We start from the raw sequence: 18,588 nt of genomic DNA, 5'->3' as shown, positions 1-18,588 counted from the left end.
GTGCTGTGCCTGCCCTGGGAGTGTTTGATGGGACAGTGTAGAGGGAGCTTTACTCCATGTCTAACCCGTGCTGTACCTGCCCTGGGAATGTTTGATGGGACAGTTTAGAGGGAGCTTTACTCTGTATCTAACCCGTGCTGTACCTGCCCTGGGAGTGTTTGATGGGAGAGTGTGGAGTGAGCTTTACTCTGTATCTAACCCATGCTGTACCTGCCCTGGGAGTGTTTGATGGGACAGTGTAGAGGGAGCTTTACTCTGTATCTAACTTGTGCTGTACCTGCCCTGGGAGTGTTTGATGGGACAGTGTAGAGGAAGCTTTACTCTGTATCTAACCCATGCTGTGCCTGCCCTGGGAGTATTTGATGGGAGAGTGCAGAGGGAGCTTTGCTCTGTATCTAACCCGTGCTGTACCTGCCCTGGGAATGTTTGATGGGACAGTGTAGAGGAAGATTTACTCTGTATCTAACCCGTGCTGTACCTGCTCTGGGAGTGTTTGATGGGACAGTGTAGATTGAGTTTAACTCTGTATCTATCCCATGCCGTACCTGCCCTGGGAGTATTTGATGGGACAGTGTAGAGGGAGCTTTACTCTGTATCTAGCCCGTGCTGTACCTGCCCTGGGAGTGTTTGATGGGAGAGTGCAGAGTGAGCTTTACCCTGTATCTAACCCGTGCTGTACCTGCCCTGGGAATGTTTGATGGGACAGTGTAGATTGAGCTGTACTCTCTATCTGATCTGTGCTGTACCTGCCCTGGGAGTGTTTGATGGGACAGTGTAGATTGAGTTTAACTCTGTATCTATCCCGTGCCATACCTGCCCTGGGAGCATTTGATGGGACAGTGTAGAGGGAGCTTTACTCTGTATCTAACCCGTACTGTACTTGCCCTGGGAGTGTTTGATGGGACAGTGTAGAGGGAGCTATGCTCTGTATCTAACCCGTGCTCTACCTGCCCTGGGAGTGTTTGATTGGACAGTGTAGAGTGCGCTTTACTCTGTATCTAACCCGTACTGTACTTGCCCTGGGAGTGTTTGATGGGACAGTGTAGAGGGAGCTTTACTCTGTATCTAACTTGTGCTGTACCTGCCCTGGGAGTGTTTGATGGGACAGTGCAGAGGAAGCTTTATGTTAAGTCCGTGAATGATTGAGACACGGACTAGCAGGAGAGAAACAAAGAGATCTTTACTGGTGAAAGGCATAAACGAAACTAACCAACAGAGGCTCTCTAGCGCCTTTTATACAGGGGTGGTCACTGCCGGTACTGCAGTCTGAGACCAGTTATTCTCTTAAAGGTACATACACAACAATTCCTCCCCTTTTAGATAAACAGTACATAACATTCATTTAACAACTAATGATAACGAATTACAATCACAATTACTGTTGCCAAATACATTGGTTAAGTTTAAGCAATTATAAGTTCAGTCTTTGAGGAGGCTTCCTGATTCTGTCTGGATAACGCCTCTTTGGAGTATCAGGTTCTTCTGGTAATGTTGAGTCGGAATCAATGTCGTTGTTTGGTTCATCTGCTTCCAATATTACCGGTTCTGCGGTAGCTGCAATTGGAACGTCGATTTCATTACCAGGTGCATCAGGTCGTGGTGTGGAGTTGACGTTTTCCAGTGACTCTAGAATCTGGTCAGCATGGCGCCTTACAATGCTCTCCCCAATGTCCACGGTATACATGAGAGGTCCTTGTCGTGTACAAATCGTTCCTGGCTGCCATTTCTCAGTGCGGTAGTCCCGGGCCAAAACTGGTTGACCTATCTTAAAACTCCTGGTCGGCCTTTCATTCATATTCTGAAACTGCCTGTTCTCCACATCTCTTCGGACGTTTGGCTTAACCAAATCCAAGCAGCATCGTAGTCTTCGATTGAAGAACATCATGGCTGGAGTTTGGTTGGTAACCGCATGTGTCGCATTCCGGTAGGCAAACAAGAAGCTGTCCACCTTGTGTTGTAGGGGTATATCTTCATTACACATTGCCTTGATAGCCTTCTTGAATGTTTGGACAAACCTCTCGGCCAATCCATTAGTGGCTGGATGATATGGGGCAGATGTGTAATGCTTAACACCATTGTTCTTTAAGAACCTCCGGAACTCTTCAGACACAAACTGTGGTCCATTGTCAGAGCAAATCTGTTCAGGCAGCCCATTCCTGGCGAATATGGTTCGTAAAACTGCGATAGTTTTTTCCGTGGTGGTTGAGGACATTTTTATTACCTCTGGCCACTTGGAATGTGCATCCACCGCAATTAAAAACATCGAGTCCATGAAGGGACCAGCAAAATCAATGTGCACCCTTTGCCATGGAGATGAGGGCCACTCCCATGGATGCAGAGGAGCTTGTGGTGGGGCGTTTTGGACCTTCTGGCATCCTGCACAGCTCTTGGTCATCTCTTCGATTTCTCTATCGATTCCCGGCCACCACACAAACGCTCTGGCTAAGCTCTTCATTTTTACCCCACCCAGATGACCCTCATGAAGCTCATTGAGCACTCTATCCGTCAACTTAGGTGGAATTACTACTCTGGATCCACACATCAAGGTTCCTCTGCACACTGACAGCTGTTCTCTTCTTGGCGAAAATGCTGGCAGCAGTGGTTCGCCATGTGCTGGCCATCCCTTCACCGTTAAATCATAGACCCGTGATAGTGTCGGGTCATTCCGTGTTTCCTTTTCTATGTTTGCATTCGTCACAGGGAGACATTCGACTATGGTCGAGTGGAATAACTCCATTGGATCCACTGCAAGGTCTTCTTCTTCCACCGTCGGCAACGGTAGATGTGACAATCCATCAGCATTTCCATGCTGTTTAGTTCCCCTGTACTCGATGTCATATTGGTGTGCCCCTAGGAAAAGGGACCATCTCTGCAGCCGTTGTGCTGTCATTATCGGTACGCCCTTCTGAGGGTTGAAAATGGAGACAAGAGGTTGATGATCGGTTAGTAGAGTAAATTTTTGACCGTGCAGATAGTGATTGAACTTCTTCACCCCCCACACTAGGCTGAGGGCCTCTCTATCAATCTGGGTGTAGTTACGCTCGGCAGAAGTTAACGAGCGTGACGCAAAAGCTATCGGCCTCTCCAAACCATCAAGGAATTTATGTGACAGTACCGCCCCAATGCCGTAGGGAGACGCATCACACGCCAGCCTGATTGGCAGTGCTGGGTTGTAGTGAGCCAACACTTCCTTCGAAGTGATTAAGTCCTTACTCTTCTGAAAAGCACATTTACAATCATCGCTCCATTTCCATGCTACCCCCGTTCGTAGCAGGGCGTTCAGTGGATGCAGAATTGTCGACAAATTCGGCAAAAACTTATGATAGTAATTCACCAACCCAAGGAATGACCTCAGTTGCGACACATTTTCAGGCGCTGGGGCCTTAACAACCGCTTCAATTTTGTCAGGGGACTTATGTAACCCCTCTTCATCGATCACGTGGCCACAATACGATATCTGTTTCTTAAAAAATTCACACTTGGGGCGGTTGGCTCGCAGCCCATGTTCCCGTAGTCTAGTGAGCACCTGTTCTAGGTTGTTAAGGTGTTCACTGTCATCTTCACCTGTTACAAGGATGTCGTCCAAGTAACACTGAGTCCCCGGAATCCCTTGCAGGACTTGTTCCATCGCTCTTTGCCATATCGCCGGAGCCGATGCTACTCCGAATACCAATCGATGATACTGGTAAAGACCTTTGTGAGTGTTTATCGTGAGATACTTCCTAGAGGACTCTTCAACCTCCATCTGCAAATATGCTTGTGCTAGGTCAATTTTTGTAAAACGCTTCCCTCCAGACAGTGAGGCGAAGATGTCTTCTATCCTTGGAAGAGGATATTGTACTGTGTGAAGGACAGGGTTCACGGTCACCTTGAAATCCCCACAGATGCGAATCTTCCTTGGCTCTCCGGACTTATTGCTTAACGTTTACTTCATGACAGGAACGATGGGTGTCGCCCACTCGCTCCAGTCGACCTTAGACAACACGGCCGCCTTCTCCAGATTCTCCAGCTCTGCCTCGACGGCTGGACGAATTGCATATGGTACCAGTCTCGCTTTGAAAAACTTGGGAACTGCATTCTCTTCTATTTTTAATGAGGCGGTTACGCCTTTAAGCGTGCCCAGTTCTTGTTGAAATACCTCTTTGGCGTTAGCAAAGATTGTTGACAATCGTCCAGGAGTGACGTCTTCATCTTTTTTACCGTCCACCATCATTGCATGAATGGAATGCCAATCTAAGTTTATCTTCCTGATCCATTCCCGTCCCAATAACGGTGGTCCACCATTTGGCAGTATGTAGAGATACAATTTCCGTATTTTCTTGCCATTGTATTCGACAGGCACCCTTATTTTTCCTCTGGGGTATACTTTTTGCCCCGTATACGTCATCAAGACGATGGATGTCTCTCTCAAGGGTATGTGTGAAAATAGCCGCTCATAGTCTCGTCGATTCATGACGGTTAGCGCTGACCCTGTATCCAATTCCATTTTAACTTGGGACCCTGCTATCGTGAGGGTGACCCAAATGGTTCGGTGATCCTCTTTTGCGATTACATTGTGAAGTTTGAGACAGCTTAATCTCCTGTTCTCGGATTCACTATCGCTCATCTGGTCTTCGGAACTACTGTCCGTCATCTTTTGTACTTTCTTGTACGGTTCCTTAGTAGCCTTTTTGTTGTTGCTGGTCTTCTTCCCAGACCTACAAACTCGTGCAATGTGTCCAATCTTCCCGCATTGTCTGCATATTTTGTCTTTGGACCAACAGTCCTTCTGGTCATGGTTAGTTCTGCCGCAGCGATAACATTTTGCAAATCCCCGTGTCATTTCGTGGGTGCCGTATTCCTGTGGTTTTTGTTGAATTTCTGCAGCTCCCCTGGCTGCTGCTTCATACGATACTGCCACGCTGAAAGCCTTATCTAGCGTCAGCTCTTTTTCTGCGAGTAACTTCTTCTGTGTTCCTTCACTCAGGAGTCCACAGACAAATTTGTCCCGTAGGGTATCTGCCAGTCCTGCTCCGAACTGGCAGTGCTTTGATAGCTTGCGTAGTTCCGTAAGATACTCAGCATTGCTCTCATCTTTGTGCTGAGTTCTCCTGTGGAATTTAAATCTTTCTGCTATCAACAGCGGTGCAGGGTTTAAGTGCTCCTGTAGAACAGCAACAATTTCATTAAAACTCTTCGCCTTCGGTTTGGCTGGAGTAATCAGATCCCGCAATAGGCCGTACGTTCCAGCGCCCATTACGTTTAGCAATATTGATGCCTTTTTCCCCTCCGCTATTTAATTTGCCTCGAAATATACCTCAACTCTTTCCACATACGTGGTCCAGTCCAATAATATATTATCAAAAGCAGTGATACAGCCAGTCTTCGGCATCTTGCAAATCTAAAATGGCGCCTCCCGCGCTTTGCCTTCTTCTCCGATTTAACAAAATGGCGCCTCCCGCGCTTTTCCTTCTTCCCCGCTGTTGTTAGCGCTGCTTTCCACGGTTTCCTGCACGTTAAATATTAATTCATTTTCTTTTATTATCTTCCCGTCGTGGAGCGGACCCTCTGGGACACTTCCCTCCCTCTTCTGAGGTCCGAACGCTGCCCAGCTTTGAAACACCAGCCGCGCCCTGTATGCTCCACCCTCTCTCTCTCTCCTTGCTTCCCGACTCGCTGCCCGGCCCCGTTGCAGCGCAGGAAGGATCAGAGCACTACCTGCCACCAGCCCGATTAGCTGGGAAACCACGGACCGAGGAACCCAGCCTGGCTCTGGACAGTCTCTCCTGCAAGTTTTGAAATCGATGATTGACGGTCGACGCCCGTTTCTCGAGTTTCAATGGCCTATTTTTTTTTTTCTTCTTTCTTCTGGCTCCGACCTTCAACACGTCGTCGGAGCTGCTGCTGAGTTGCAGGTAAGTTCGTTTCGAACTCGTTTTCAGTGTTAAGTCCGTGAATGATTGAGACACGGACTAGCAGGAGAGAAACAAAGAGATCTTTACTGGTGAAAGGCATAAACGAAACTAACCAACAGAGGCTCTCTAGCGCCTTTTATACAGGGGTGGTCATTGCCGGTACTGCAGTCTGAGACCAGTTATTCTCTTAAAGGTACATACACAACACTTTACTCTGTATCTAACCCGTGCTGTACCTGCCCTGGGAGTGTTTGATGGGAGAGTGTAGAGTGAGCTTTACTCTGTATCTAACCCGTGCTGTACCTGCCCTGGGAATGTTTGATGGGACAGTGTAGAGGGAGCTTTACTCTGTATCTAACCCGTGCTGTACCTGCCCTGGGAGTGTTTGATGGGACAGTGTAGAGGGAGCTTTACTCTATATCTAACCCGTGCTGTACCTGTCCTGGGAGTGTTTGATGGGACAGTGTAGAGGGAGCTTTACTCTGTATCTAACCCGTGCTGTACCTGCCCTGGGAGTGTTTGATGGGGACAGTGTAGAGGGAGCTTTACTCTGTATCTAACTCGTGCTGTATCTGCCCTGGGAGTGTTTGATGGGACAGTGTAGAGGGAGTTTTACTCTGTATCTAACCCGTGCTGTACCTGTCCTGGGAGTGTTTGATGGGACAGTGTAGAGGGAGCTTCACAATGTATCTAACCCCGTGCTGTACCTGCCCTGGGAGTGTTATTTGGGACAGTGTAGAGGGAGCTTTACTCTGTATCTAACCCCTGCTGTACCTGCCCTGGGAGTGATCTGATGGGATAGTGTAGTGGGCGCTTTACTCTGTATCTAACCCAACTGTACCTGCTCTGGGAATGTTTGATGGGACAGTGTGGAGGGAGCTTTACTCTGTATCTGATCTGTGCTGTACCTGCCCTGGGAGTGTTTGATGGGATAGTGTAGAGGGAGCTTTAATCTGTATCTAACCCGTGCTATACGTGCACTGGGAATGTTTGATGGGACAGTGTAGAGGCAGTTTTACTCATTATCTAGCCCGTGCTGTACCTGTCCTGGAAGTGTTTGATGGGACAGTGTAGAGGGAGCTTTACTCTGTATCTAACCCGTGCTGTACCTGCCGTGGGAGTGCTTGATGGGACAGTGTAGAGGGAGCTTTACTCTGTATCTAACCCGTGCTGTACCTGCCCTGGGAGTGTTTGATGGGACAGTGTAGAAGGAGCTTTACTCTATTTCTAACCTGTGCTGTACCTGCCCTGTGAGTGTTTGATGGGACAATGTAGAGGGAGCTTTACTCTGTATCTAACCCGTGCTGTAGCTGCCCTGGGAGTGTTTGATGGGTCAGTGTAGAGGGAGTTGTATTCTGTATCTAACCCATGCTGTACCTGCCCTGGGAGTGTTTAATGGGACAGTGTAGAGGAAGCTTTACCCTATATCTGATTGCGTGCTCCCAGCACACAACCTTGCCGAGCGGGAGACCTTATCTGGAGATCATTTCTATCTGAAAATCATGGATCGCTCGCGAGATTTTCGGATGCGTGTATCAACAGGCGAGGCTCCACACCGGGAGAGCCCCTGTGTAAGCTTTACCTTTGTGTTCGATTCCCCTTCAACAAGATCTCTAACCTGAATGAGCACTGAAATAAAGCCACAAAATGAAGGCTGTTATTTAGCCTTGGGGCTCAGATATTTGTCCAAGCGCCACAGTAAATGTCCTGTAAATGTGTTTCTAATGAGACGTTAAATCGAGGCCCCGTCTGTTCTCTCGGGTGGATGTAAAAGATCCCATGGCCACTATTTCGAAGAAGAGCGGGGGAGTTCTCCCCGGTGTCCTGGCCAATATTTATCCCTCAACCAACATCACTAAAACAGATTATCTGGTCATTATCACATTGCTATTTGTGGGAGCTTGCTGTGTGCAAATTGGCTGCCGCGTTTCCTACATTACAACAGTGACTACACTTCAAAAGTGCTTCATTGGCTGTAAAGTGCTTTGGGACGTCCAGAGGCGGTGAAAGGCGCTATATAAATGCAAGTCCTTTCTTTATTTGCCAGTGGTCAGCCCAGGTATAACACCTGTTGAAACCCCTTTTTAAAGATCGTTCTCCATATTCTGCTCTCCCCGCCCACCCCCGCAATCACACTCCAAGTTTGGCATCATCCGTGAATGTAACTACAAATCCAGCTCATTAATGATACCAGAAACAGAAGGGGTTGCAGAAGAGACAGGAACTTCGGGACAGGAGGAGGCCATCCGAGCCTGTTCCACCATTCAATCAGATCACAGCTGATCCGACACTTTTGTCTCTTAATCTCTCCTGCCTTCCATCCTATCACAGACCTTCCCTTTTGTTCTTTCCTCCCCTCCCCCCTTTCCCTGCCCCTAAACTTGCTTAAAAACCTGTTCCACCTCCAGCTTTTTCCAGTTCTGACGAAGGGTTACCGACCTGAAACGTTAACTCTGTTTCTCGCTCCACAGGTGCTGCCTGACCTGCTGAGTATTTCCAGCATTTTCTGTTTTTATATGTAGCTTAACTCTATTTACCCGCCTTGGAATCCATGACCCTTAATACACTGACCCAACAAAAATCAATCAATACAAAAAGAAAATACTGCAGGTGCTGGAAATCTGAAATAAAAACAGAGAATGCTGGAGATACTCGGCAGGCCCGGCAGCATCCGTGGAGAGAGAAAAACAGAGTTAACGTTTCAGGTCGATGACCTTTTGTCAGAACTGGAAAAAAGCAGGAGATGGAACAGGTTTTTAAGCAAGTTTAGGGGCTGGGAAATGGGGGAGGGGATGAAAGAACAAAAGGGAAGGCCTGTGATAGGATGGAAGGCAGAAGAGGTTAAGAGACATTAAGAGATATTCAAGACAAGAGGAGATGGTAATGGGGCAGGTTAAGAAACAAAAGGTGGCTCTAGATGAAGTGTAAATTGCGCTGGCAGAGTGAAAGACAGCTGCCATGTGGAGGGAAGAAAAAAAGACACAGACAAAAAGTGTGGTTAAAAAATCTATATATATATGATAGGGGCCGAGGTTATGATCTGAAATTGTTGAACTCTATGTTGAGTCCAGAGGGCTGTAAAGTGCCTAATCGAAAGATGAGGTGCTGTTCCTCGAGCTTACGCTGAGCTTCCGTGGAACAATGCAACAGGCCGAGGACGGTGAGGTCAGAGTGGGAGTGGAGCGGAGAATTAAAGTGACAGGCGACCGGAAGCTCGGGGTCCCCCTTACGGACTGAACGGAGGAATTCCGCAAAGCATCACCCAATCTGCGTTTGGTCTCCCCAATGGAGAGGAGACCGCATCGTGAGCAGCGAATACAGTATATTAAATTGCAAGAATTACAAGTAAATCGCTGTTTCACCTGGAAGGGGTGTTTGGGGCCCTGGACAGTGGGAAGGGGGGAGGTAAAAGGGCATGTGTTGCATCTCCTGCGCTTGCACGGGAAGGTGCTGGGCGAAGGGGAAGGGGTGTTGGGGGTGATAGAGAAGTGGACTAGGGTGTCGCGGAGGGAGCGGTCCCTACGGAATGCTGAAAGGGGAGCTGAGGGGAAGATGCGTTTGGTGGTGGGATCATGCTGGAGGTAGCGGAAATTGTGGAGGATGATCCGTTGAATGTGGAGGCTGGTGGGGTGAAAGGTGAGGACAAAGGGAACTCTATCGTGGTTCCAGGAGGGAGGGACAGGGGTGAGGGCAGAAGTGCGGGAGATAGAACGGACACGGTCGAGGGCCGTGTCAACCACTGTAGAGGGGAATCCTCGGTTGAGGAAAAAGGAAGACATGTTGGAAGCACTGGTGTGGAAGGTGGCATCGTCAGAGCAGATGCGGCGCAGACGGAGAAACTGGGAGAATCAATCAATCACAGTTTTGAAACTTTCAATTGACCCCCCACAACCTCAACAGCCATTTGGGGGAGAGAGTTCCAGATTTCCACCACCCTTTGTGTGAAGAAGTGCTTCCTGACATCACCCCTGAACGGCCTGGCTCTAATTTTAAGGTTATGCCCCCTTATTCTGGATTTCCCCCACCAGAGTGAATAGTTTCTCACTATCTACCCTATCAACTCCTTTAATCATCTTAAACAACTCAATTAGATCACCTGTTAATCTTCTATACTCAAGGGAATACAAGCCTAGTCTATACAACCTGTCCTCATAATTTAATCCCATTGGCCCCGGTATCGTCCTGGTGAATCTGCGCTGCTCCCCCTCCAAGGCCGATATATCCTTCCCGAGGTGCGGGGCCCAGAACTGAACACAGTGCTCCAGATGGGGTCTGACCAGAGCTCTATACAGCTCTGAAATCTCACGGGTTGAGGAGACAGTCTGACGGTCATTCATTGGAGTGATTCCAGTCCTGGAGCCTGGTCAGCGACTTGGATGAAGTGTCACCCTTAACCGTTCCACTGCAGTTTGGTTTTAAGTTGCGTCTGCTGAAAAGAGTCAGGGAGAAACATATGGGGTAAATGGGCTACAGTGTCACTGATTGGCTGAGGGTGGATGATGCCATGGTCGTGTGGATACCGCATGGAGTTGGGGGTATATAAAGAACTGCCTTAAGGGAGAAGGGCAGAATAACAACAACAACTTGCATTTCTATAGCGCCTTTCACATCGTAAATTCATCCCAAGGCGCTTCACAGGAGCGTTATCAGACAAACATTTGACACCGAGCCCCGTAAGGAGATAGCAGGACAGGGCTTGGTCACAGCGGTAGGTTTTAAGGAGAGTCTTAAAGGAGGATGGAGAGGCGGAGAGGTATAGGGAGGGCATTCCAGATCTTCGGACCCAGGAAGCAGAAGGCACGGCCAACAGAAGGAGAGACATGACCTTCAGCGTTGGCCTAGAATTCGCTGCCGTGGACACCCTTCAGCTCAAATATAATTTTGCCCTGTAACTTGCTGGGAGTGCGAGCTGATAACGGGGCGGCGTGGGAGATGGGGCGTCTGGAACCTCGGTGAATGGTGGGACCGTCAGACTGTCTCCTCAACCCGTGAGATTTCAGGATTGAGAAAGAAACAGGAACGATGGAGAGGGAAATAGGGTGAATTAGATTCAAATCAGGGAGAGAAATAAAGAGAGGGAAAGAAAGATTGGATTAAGAGAGAGAGAGAGAGAAAAGAGACAGAAAGGAACAGTAAGGAAAAATATTATTTTTTAAAAATTTCTAACAATTGACTACCTGCAGGAATGAGATGGAACAGTTTAAATTGTTCCCATTCTGGGCCAGAGAGATCGATTGGCATCGCATTAACAATGATCATATCGTTAATAGGGTACTTGTGCTATTAGTTACCAGCCCTAACTTTCTGTGGTAAGTTTAACGGGCAATTAGCGTGCAAATCCAGCAAGTTGTTAAATATAACGGGGAGGCTGAGGGCGAGATGCCATTTGTGCGGCAAGTTCTGGAGATTCACAACTGGCGCCGTATCTCTTCACCCCCCGAACGTGCTGGCCAATGTGCGCATTATTAACGGCGTTCGTCGTTAACTCACTGTTAGTTATCCAGCGAGATTTGGCCCAATGTGTCCAGTTATCGGTCACCTTACTTTAGGAAGGATGTCAAGGCCATGGAGAGGGTGCTTAATAGTGTCACTCGGCTGATCGGAAGGGGTGAGAGGCTTTAGTTATGAGGAGAGACCAGAGAATCTGGGGCACTTTTCATTCGGACAGAGAAGATTAAGAGGAGACCTTTGCGGAACACCTCCGTTCAGTCCGTAAGGGCGACCCCGAGCTTCCGGTCGCCTGTCATTTTAATTCACCGCTCCATTCCCACTCGGACCTCACCGTCCTCGGCCTCTTGCATTGTTCCACGGAAGCTCACCGTAAACTCGAGGAACAGCACCTCATCTTCCGATTAGGCACTTTACAGCCTTCCGGACTCAATATCGAGTTCAACAATTTCAGATCATAACCTCGGCCCCTATTACATTTTTACTTATATTTTTTATCCACACCTTTGTTTTGGCCTTTCCTCCCCCTTTTTTTTCTCTCTCCCACATGGCAGCTGTCTCCCATTCTGCCAGCGCATTTCACACCTAATCTAGAGCCGTCTTTTGTCTCCATTAGTCCTATCACCATCTCGTCTCGTTTTGAATACCTCTTAATGTCTCTTCTCTTCTCTTTTGTTCTCTCCCAGCCTGCCTCTTAATCTATTTCATTTCCTGTGCTTCTTTAGTCTTGACAAAGGGTTTTCACCCGAAACGCTGACTCTATTTTCTCTCCACGGATGTTGCCTGGCCTGCTGAGTTTTTCCAGCATTTTCTGTTGTTATTTCGGATTTCCAGCATCTGCGGTATTTTGCTATCGTACAAGGTTAAGAAGAGATCTGATATAGAGGCGTTGAAAATTACAAGTCATTTTGGTAAATCAGAAGAAGCTAATTCCACTGGTCAGTAAGTTGGTAACTGGTGTGAATAAATTTAAGATCATCACCAAAAAATAAAGGGAGAAATCACGAGATGACAATCCCTCCCAGAAAGAAAGAAGGACCGGCATTTCTATAGCGCTTTTTATGACCTCAGCACGTCCCAAAGTGCTTTACAGACAAAGAAATACTTTTGTGAAGTGTAGTCACTGTTGTAATGTAGGAAACGCGGCAGCCAGTTTGCGCACAGCAAGCTCCCACAAACAGCAATGTGATAATGACCGGATAATCTGTTTATTAGTGGTGTTGGTGGATAAATATTGGCCCCAGGACACCGGGGAGAACTCCCCCTGCTCGTCTTCGAAATAGAGGCCGTGGAATCTTTTACACCTGAGAGGGCAGACGGGGCCTCAGTTTAACGTCTCATCTGAAAGACAGCACCTCCGACAGTGCAGCACTCCTTCAGTACTGCACTGGAGTGTCAGTCTGGATTTTTGTGCTCAAGTCTCTGGAGTGGGACTTGAACCCACGACCTATTGACCCAACAACAACAACTTGTATTTATCTAGTGCCTTTAACGTAGTAAAATGTCCCAAAATGCTTCACCGGAGTGTTATAAAACAAAATTTGACACTGAGCCACACAAGGAGATATATGGGCAGATGACCAAAAGCTTGGTCAAAGAGGTAGGTTTTAAGGAGCGTCTTAAAGGAAGAAAGAGAGGCAGAGAGGTTTAGGAAGGGAATTCCAGAGCTTAGGGCCGAGGCAGCTGAAGGCATGGCCACCAATGGTTGCGCGATTAAAATGCTCAAGAGGCCAGAGTTGGAGGATTTTGTAATCGAGGCGTTGCTTAACCGGGAGCCAATGTAGGCCAGTGAGCACAGGGGGTGATGGGCGAATGGGACTTGGTGCGAGTTAGGACACGGGCAGCCGAGTTTTGGATGACCTCAAGTTTACGTAGGGTAGAACGTGAGAGGCCAGCCAGGAGTGCGTTGGAATAGTCAAGTCTAGAGGTAACAAAAGCAAACTTAGAGGTGAGAGGGCTACCTGCTGTCACCACATAAGTGACACCACAGAGAAAGTGGTTAACACGCCGTCATTTCTCCACGGAAATTCGGCCCATTGTTATTGCCTCTCTTTCCGTTGCAGGTTACCGCTGCTTCAAAGCCATCATGTTCCTGACCGGCTTGATGTTTGGTTCCATCGTCATCTTCATGCTGTGCTACAAGGAGAGGGTCCTGGACACACAGCTGAGCATGGAGGCCAGCGTGGGCATCGGGCTGGGAATTGGCATCCTCTGCGGCCTGGTCACCATGCTGGTGCGAAGCGTCGGCCTCTTCATGGTGGGCCTGCTGCTGGGCCTGCTGGTCGCTGTGGCCACCCTGGTGGTCCTGGAGCAGTTCTACCACCCCCGCACCGTCTGGGTCCCCATCGGCCTGCTGCTGGGCGCCGGCATGTTCTTCGCCGTGCTGACCCTGCAGTGGCAGCGGATCTTCACCGTGCTCTCCACCGCCGTGTTTGGCAGCGCCATCATCACCGTGACGGTGGACTACTTCATCGAGCTCTTCCTGCTGGTGCAGTACGTCTATGAGAGGATTAAGGTGGCTCCCTTGCAGCCCGTGTGCTGGTACAGCTGGGTGATCCTGGGCGTCTGGCCCGTACTGACCGCCCTCGGTGTCCTGGTGCAGTTCAAAGTCACGGCGGAAGGCTACTCACACACAGAAGGTAGGCCCCGTATACCGGGGGTAATGGGCCTACAGAAAATGGCTGAGCCAGAACTCAAATAAAGTACGGGGTGGGGGGTGGGGGGGGGGGGGGCAGTGGCGGCGGGGGCAAGGTAGTGTAAGATCGTAATGATCTCTGAGTTCTTGGACAAGACACCAGCCAGTATGTTTGAGCAATAGATCAAGATTTATTAAGTATACAGCGTAATATACTTAACATTAGGCGAGCTCAACAAGGTCAATCAAGTGAAAATCGCGTGGGTTCGCCACAACTCGATGGAGGCGGGACTACAACCCTGAAAGTTGTAGTCCCGCCTCCTACACGCCTTCAGTATCAAAATCCAGCCCAATGTGTCCAATCAACAAAAATAAGCGTTTTTAATAAGGGTGTCCAGTCTGTCAGCAACCTGATTTAAAGAAAGATCGCTGAAAATCACTGGAAGAAACTACACTGAATCATTTAATAAGAACATAAGAATTAGGAGCAGGAGTCAGCCATATGGCCCCTCGAGCCTGCTCCGCCATTCAATAAGATCATAGAAACATAGAAGATAGGAGCAGGAGTAGGCCATTCGGCCCCTCGAGCCTGCTCCGCCATTCAATGAGATCATGGCTGATCATCCAAATTCAGTACCCTGTCCCTGCCTTCTCCCCATATCCCTTGATCCCTTTAGCCTTAAGAAATATATCCAACTCTTTCTTGAATATATTTAATGAACTGGCCTCCACCGCCCTCTGTGGCAGAGAATTCCACAGGTTCACCACTCTCTGGGTGAAGAAATTCCTCCTCATTTCAGTCCTAAATGGCTTACCCCTTATCCTTAGACTGTGACCCCTGGTTCTGGACTCCCCGGCCATCGGGAACATCCTTCCTGCATCTAGTCTGTCCAGGCCTGACAGAATTTTATAGGTTTCGATGAGATCCCCTCTCAATCTTCTAAACTCCAGTGAGTTGGCTGATCTTCTGCCTCAACTCCACTTTCTCAGCCTATCCACAAATCCCTTGATTCCCTTAGTGTCCAAACAGTAACAGTTTCGTTAGTGTACACTAGACAGTTTGTTAGTAAATTAAATACTTTTACATAGGATTACACAGGATATACAGCACAGAAACAGGCCATTCGGCCCAACCAGTCCATGCCGGCATTTATGCTCCACTCGAGCCTCCTCCCGTCTTTCCTCATCTAAATCTATCAGTATAACCCTCTATTCCCTTCTCCCTCATGTGTTATCCAGCCTCCCCTTAAATGCATCTATACTATTCGCTTCTACCACTCCCTGTGGTAGCGAGTTCCACATTCTCACCGCTCTTTGGGTAAAGAAGTTTCTTCTGAATTCCCTATTGGATTTCTTGGTGATTATCTTATATTGATGGCCTCTAGTTATGATCTTTCCCACAAGTGGAAACATTCTCTGTCTGTATCCACTCTATCAAAACCATTCATAATTTTAAAGACCTCTATTAGGTCACCACACAGCCTTCTTTTCTCAGGAGAAAAGAGACCCAGCCTGTTCATCCTTTCCTGATATATATACCCTCGCATTTCTGGTATCATCCTTGTAAATCTTCTCTGCACCCTCTCCAGTGCCTCTATATCCTTTTTATAATATGGCGACCAGAACTGTACGCAGTGCTCCAAGTGTGGTCTAACCAAGGTTCGATACAGGTTTAGTATAACTTCCCTACTTTTCAATTCTATTCCTCTAGAAATAAACGCTAGTGCTTGGTTTGCTTTTGTTATGGCCTTGCTAACCTGTGTCGCAACTTTTAGTGATTTGTGTATTTGTACTCTGAGATCCCTTTGTTCCTCTACCCCACCTGACTAAAGACGGAGGAAGCCCTAGAGGAGTATAAAAAGTGCAGGGGCATACTTAAAAAAGAAATTAGGAGGGCAAGGAGGGGCCATGAAATAACACTGGCGAGCAAAATAAAGGAAAATCCTAAGATGTTTTATAAGTATATTAAGGGCAAGAGGATAACCAGGGAAAGGGTAGGGCCCATTAGGGACCAAAGTGGCAATCTGTGTGTAGAGCCAGATGATGTAGGCGGGGTTTTAAATGAATTTTTTGCATCTGTGTTCACTATGGAGAAAGACGATGCAGACATAGAAATCGGGCAAGGGGACTGTGACATACTTGAACATATTAGCATCGAGAGGGAGGAGGTGCTAGCGGTTTTAGCAGGCCAAAAAGTGGATAAATCCCCAGGCCCGGACGAGATGTATCCCAGGCTGCTGTGGGAGGCAAAGGAGGAGATTGCAGGGGCTCTGACACAAATTTTCAGAACCTCTCTGGCCACAGGGGATGTACCAGAGGACTGGAGAACAGCTAATGTAGTACCATTATACAAGAAGGGTAGCAGGGATAAACCAGGGAATTACAGGCCAGTGAGCCTAACATCTGTGGTAGGGAAATTATTGGAAAAAATTCTGAGGGACAAAATTAGTCTCCACTTGGAGAGGCAAGGATTAATCGGGGATAGTCAGCATGGCTTTGTCAAGGGTAAATCATGTCTGACAAATCTGATTGAATTTTTCGAGGGGGTGACTAGGGGGGTGGATGAGGGAAATGCTGTGGATGTGGTTTACATGGACTTCAGTAAAGCCTTTGACAAAGTCCTGCATAGGAGACTGGTCAAGAAGGTAAGAGCCCATGGGATCCAGGGTGCCTTGGCGCGTTGGATCCTAAACTGGCTGAGTGGCAGGAGGCAGAGGGTGATGGTCGAAGGTTGCTTTTGTGACTGGAAGCCTGTGTCCAGTGGGGTACCTCAGGGATCGGTGCTGGGTCCCTCGTTGTTTGTGATCTACATAAATGATTTGGATGAGAATGTAAAAGGTATGATCAGCAAGTTCGCAGATGACACGAAAATTGGTGGGGTGGTCAATTGCGAGGAGGAAAGCCTCAGGCTACAGGACGATATAAACGGGTTGGTCAGATGGGCGGAAAAGTGGCAAATGGAATTTAACCCTGAAAAGTGCGAGGTGATGCATTTTGGACGGACAAATAAGGCAAGGGAATACACAATGAGTGGTAGGACCCTAGGAAGTACAGAGGGTCAGAGGGACCTTGGTGTACATGTACATAGATCCCTGAAGGCAGCGGAACAGGTAGATAAGGTGGTTAAAAAGGCATATGGGATACTTGCCTTCATTAGCCGAGGCATAGAATATAAGAGCAGGGAGGTTATGATGGAGCTGTACAAAACGCTGGTGAGGCCACAGCTGGAGTACTGTGTGCAGTTCTGGTCGCCTCACTATAGGAAGGATGTGATTGCTTTGGAGAGGGTGCAGAGAAGATTCACCAGGATGTTACCTGGGATGGAGCGCCTCAGCTATGAAGAAAGACTAAACAGGCTGGGGTTGTTTTCCTTGGAGCAAAGAAGGCTGAGGGGGGACCTGATTGAGGTATACAAAATGATGAGGGGCATAGATAGGGTAGACAAAGAGGAACTTTTCCCCTTAGTAGGGGGGTCAATAACAAGGGGGCATAGATTCAGGGTAAGGGGCAGGAGATTTAGAGGGGATTTGAGGAGGAACTTTTTCACCCAGAGGGTGGTTGGAATGTGGAACTCAATGCCCAAAAGGGTGGTAGAGGCAGGAACCCTCACAACATTCAAGAAGCATTTGGATGAGAACTTGGAATGCCATTGCATACAAGGCTATGGACCAAATGCTGGAAAATGGGATTAGACTGGACAGGGATGGATGGGCGGCGCAGATACGATGGGCCGAAGGGCCTCTTTCTGTGCTGTAAAACTCTATGACTCTATGACCTAGACTCGCACCCTCCAAGTGATAAGTGACCTCCCTATTCTTCCTACCAAAATGTAATATCTCACATTTATCTGTGTTGAACTTCATTTGCCAATTATATGCCCATTCTGAAAGTTTATTAATACCCTCCTGTAATCTGTTGCAGTCCTCCTCAGTATTGACTATCCTCCCAATTTGGTGTCATCCGCAAATTTAGAAATTGTGATTCCAAAGTCTAAATTGTTAATGTAAATTGTGAACAGCAGTGGTCCCAGCACTGATCCTTGTGGAACACCACTACCCACCTTCTGCCACTGTGAATAGCTACCCTTTACTCCCACTCTCTGCTTTCTGTCCTGAAGCCAGCCAGCAATCCATTCTGCTACTTGTCCCCTGACTCCGCATTCTCTGACCTTGTTCATCAGTCTAATATGGGGTACCTTATCGAAGGCCTTTTGAAAATCCAGATAAATTACTTCTACGAAAAAACATGACGCGGAAAAACTTTTAAAATGTGCTGACTAGCAACTGTGCGCTCAAGGGTTCGAGCACGATTTGAAGAGTCTTCCCGAACCAGCACGATCAGTGGACTCTCGCACTGTCGAACTTCGGGGGGGGTGGGTGGTGGGAAGGGGGCGTGGACGGTTTTGTGGGCACGGGGTATGATTTGGGCAAATTGAACCTTGAACTAGTGTAAAAGATGGCGGAAAATACGACCGCCAGTGGTTTACGGGCGTGACTGACTTAGGTTTCAAATTCTCCGATGTTTTGCAGCGGTTTCCGCCTCGGATTGCGCTGCTTGAACGAGCGGACACACACACGGCCCCTGTGCTTTAATTGGCACTAAACAGAATAA

At 48.0% G+C, this 18,588-nt stretch overlaps 1 protein-coding gene across 4 annotated transcripts in view; it reads left to right on the top strand.

The window, feature by feature from the left end:
• Positions 1 to 18,588, top strand: part of tmem198ab (transmembrane protein 198ab) — a 231,444-nt gene that overhangs the window by 164,057 nt on the left and 48,799 nt on the right. For all 4 annotated transcript variants that reach the window (XM_085986767.1, XM_085986765.1, XM_085986764.1 and 1 more), the window contains one exon: positions 13,406 to 13,981. In XM_085986767.1, coding sequence (XP_085842893.1) covers positions 13,429 to 13,981 — 553 coding nt within the window. In that variant the 5' untranslated portion in view covers positions 13,406 to 13,428. The remainder of the gene's footprint in view (positions 1 to 13,405; positions 13,982 to 18,588) is intronic.

The sequence above is a fragment of the Somniosus microcephalus genome, chromosome 4 (genome assembly GCF_052327205.1).
Source record: "Somniosus microcephalus isolate GS21.2 chromosome 4, FLI_Smic_1.0, whole genome shotgun sequence".
NCBI classification, from domain to species: domain Eukaryota; kingdom Metazoa; phylum Chordata; class Chondrichthyes; order Squaliformes; family Somniosidae; genus Somniosus; species Somniosus microcephalus.
The sequence above is the reverse complement of the archived record's forward strand: the minus strand, read 5'-3'. Positions and strand labels throughout refer to the sequence as shown.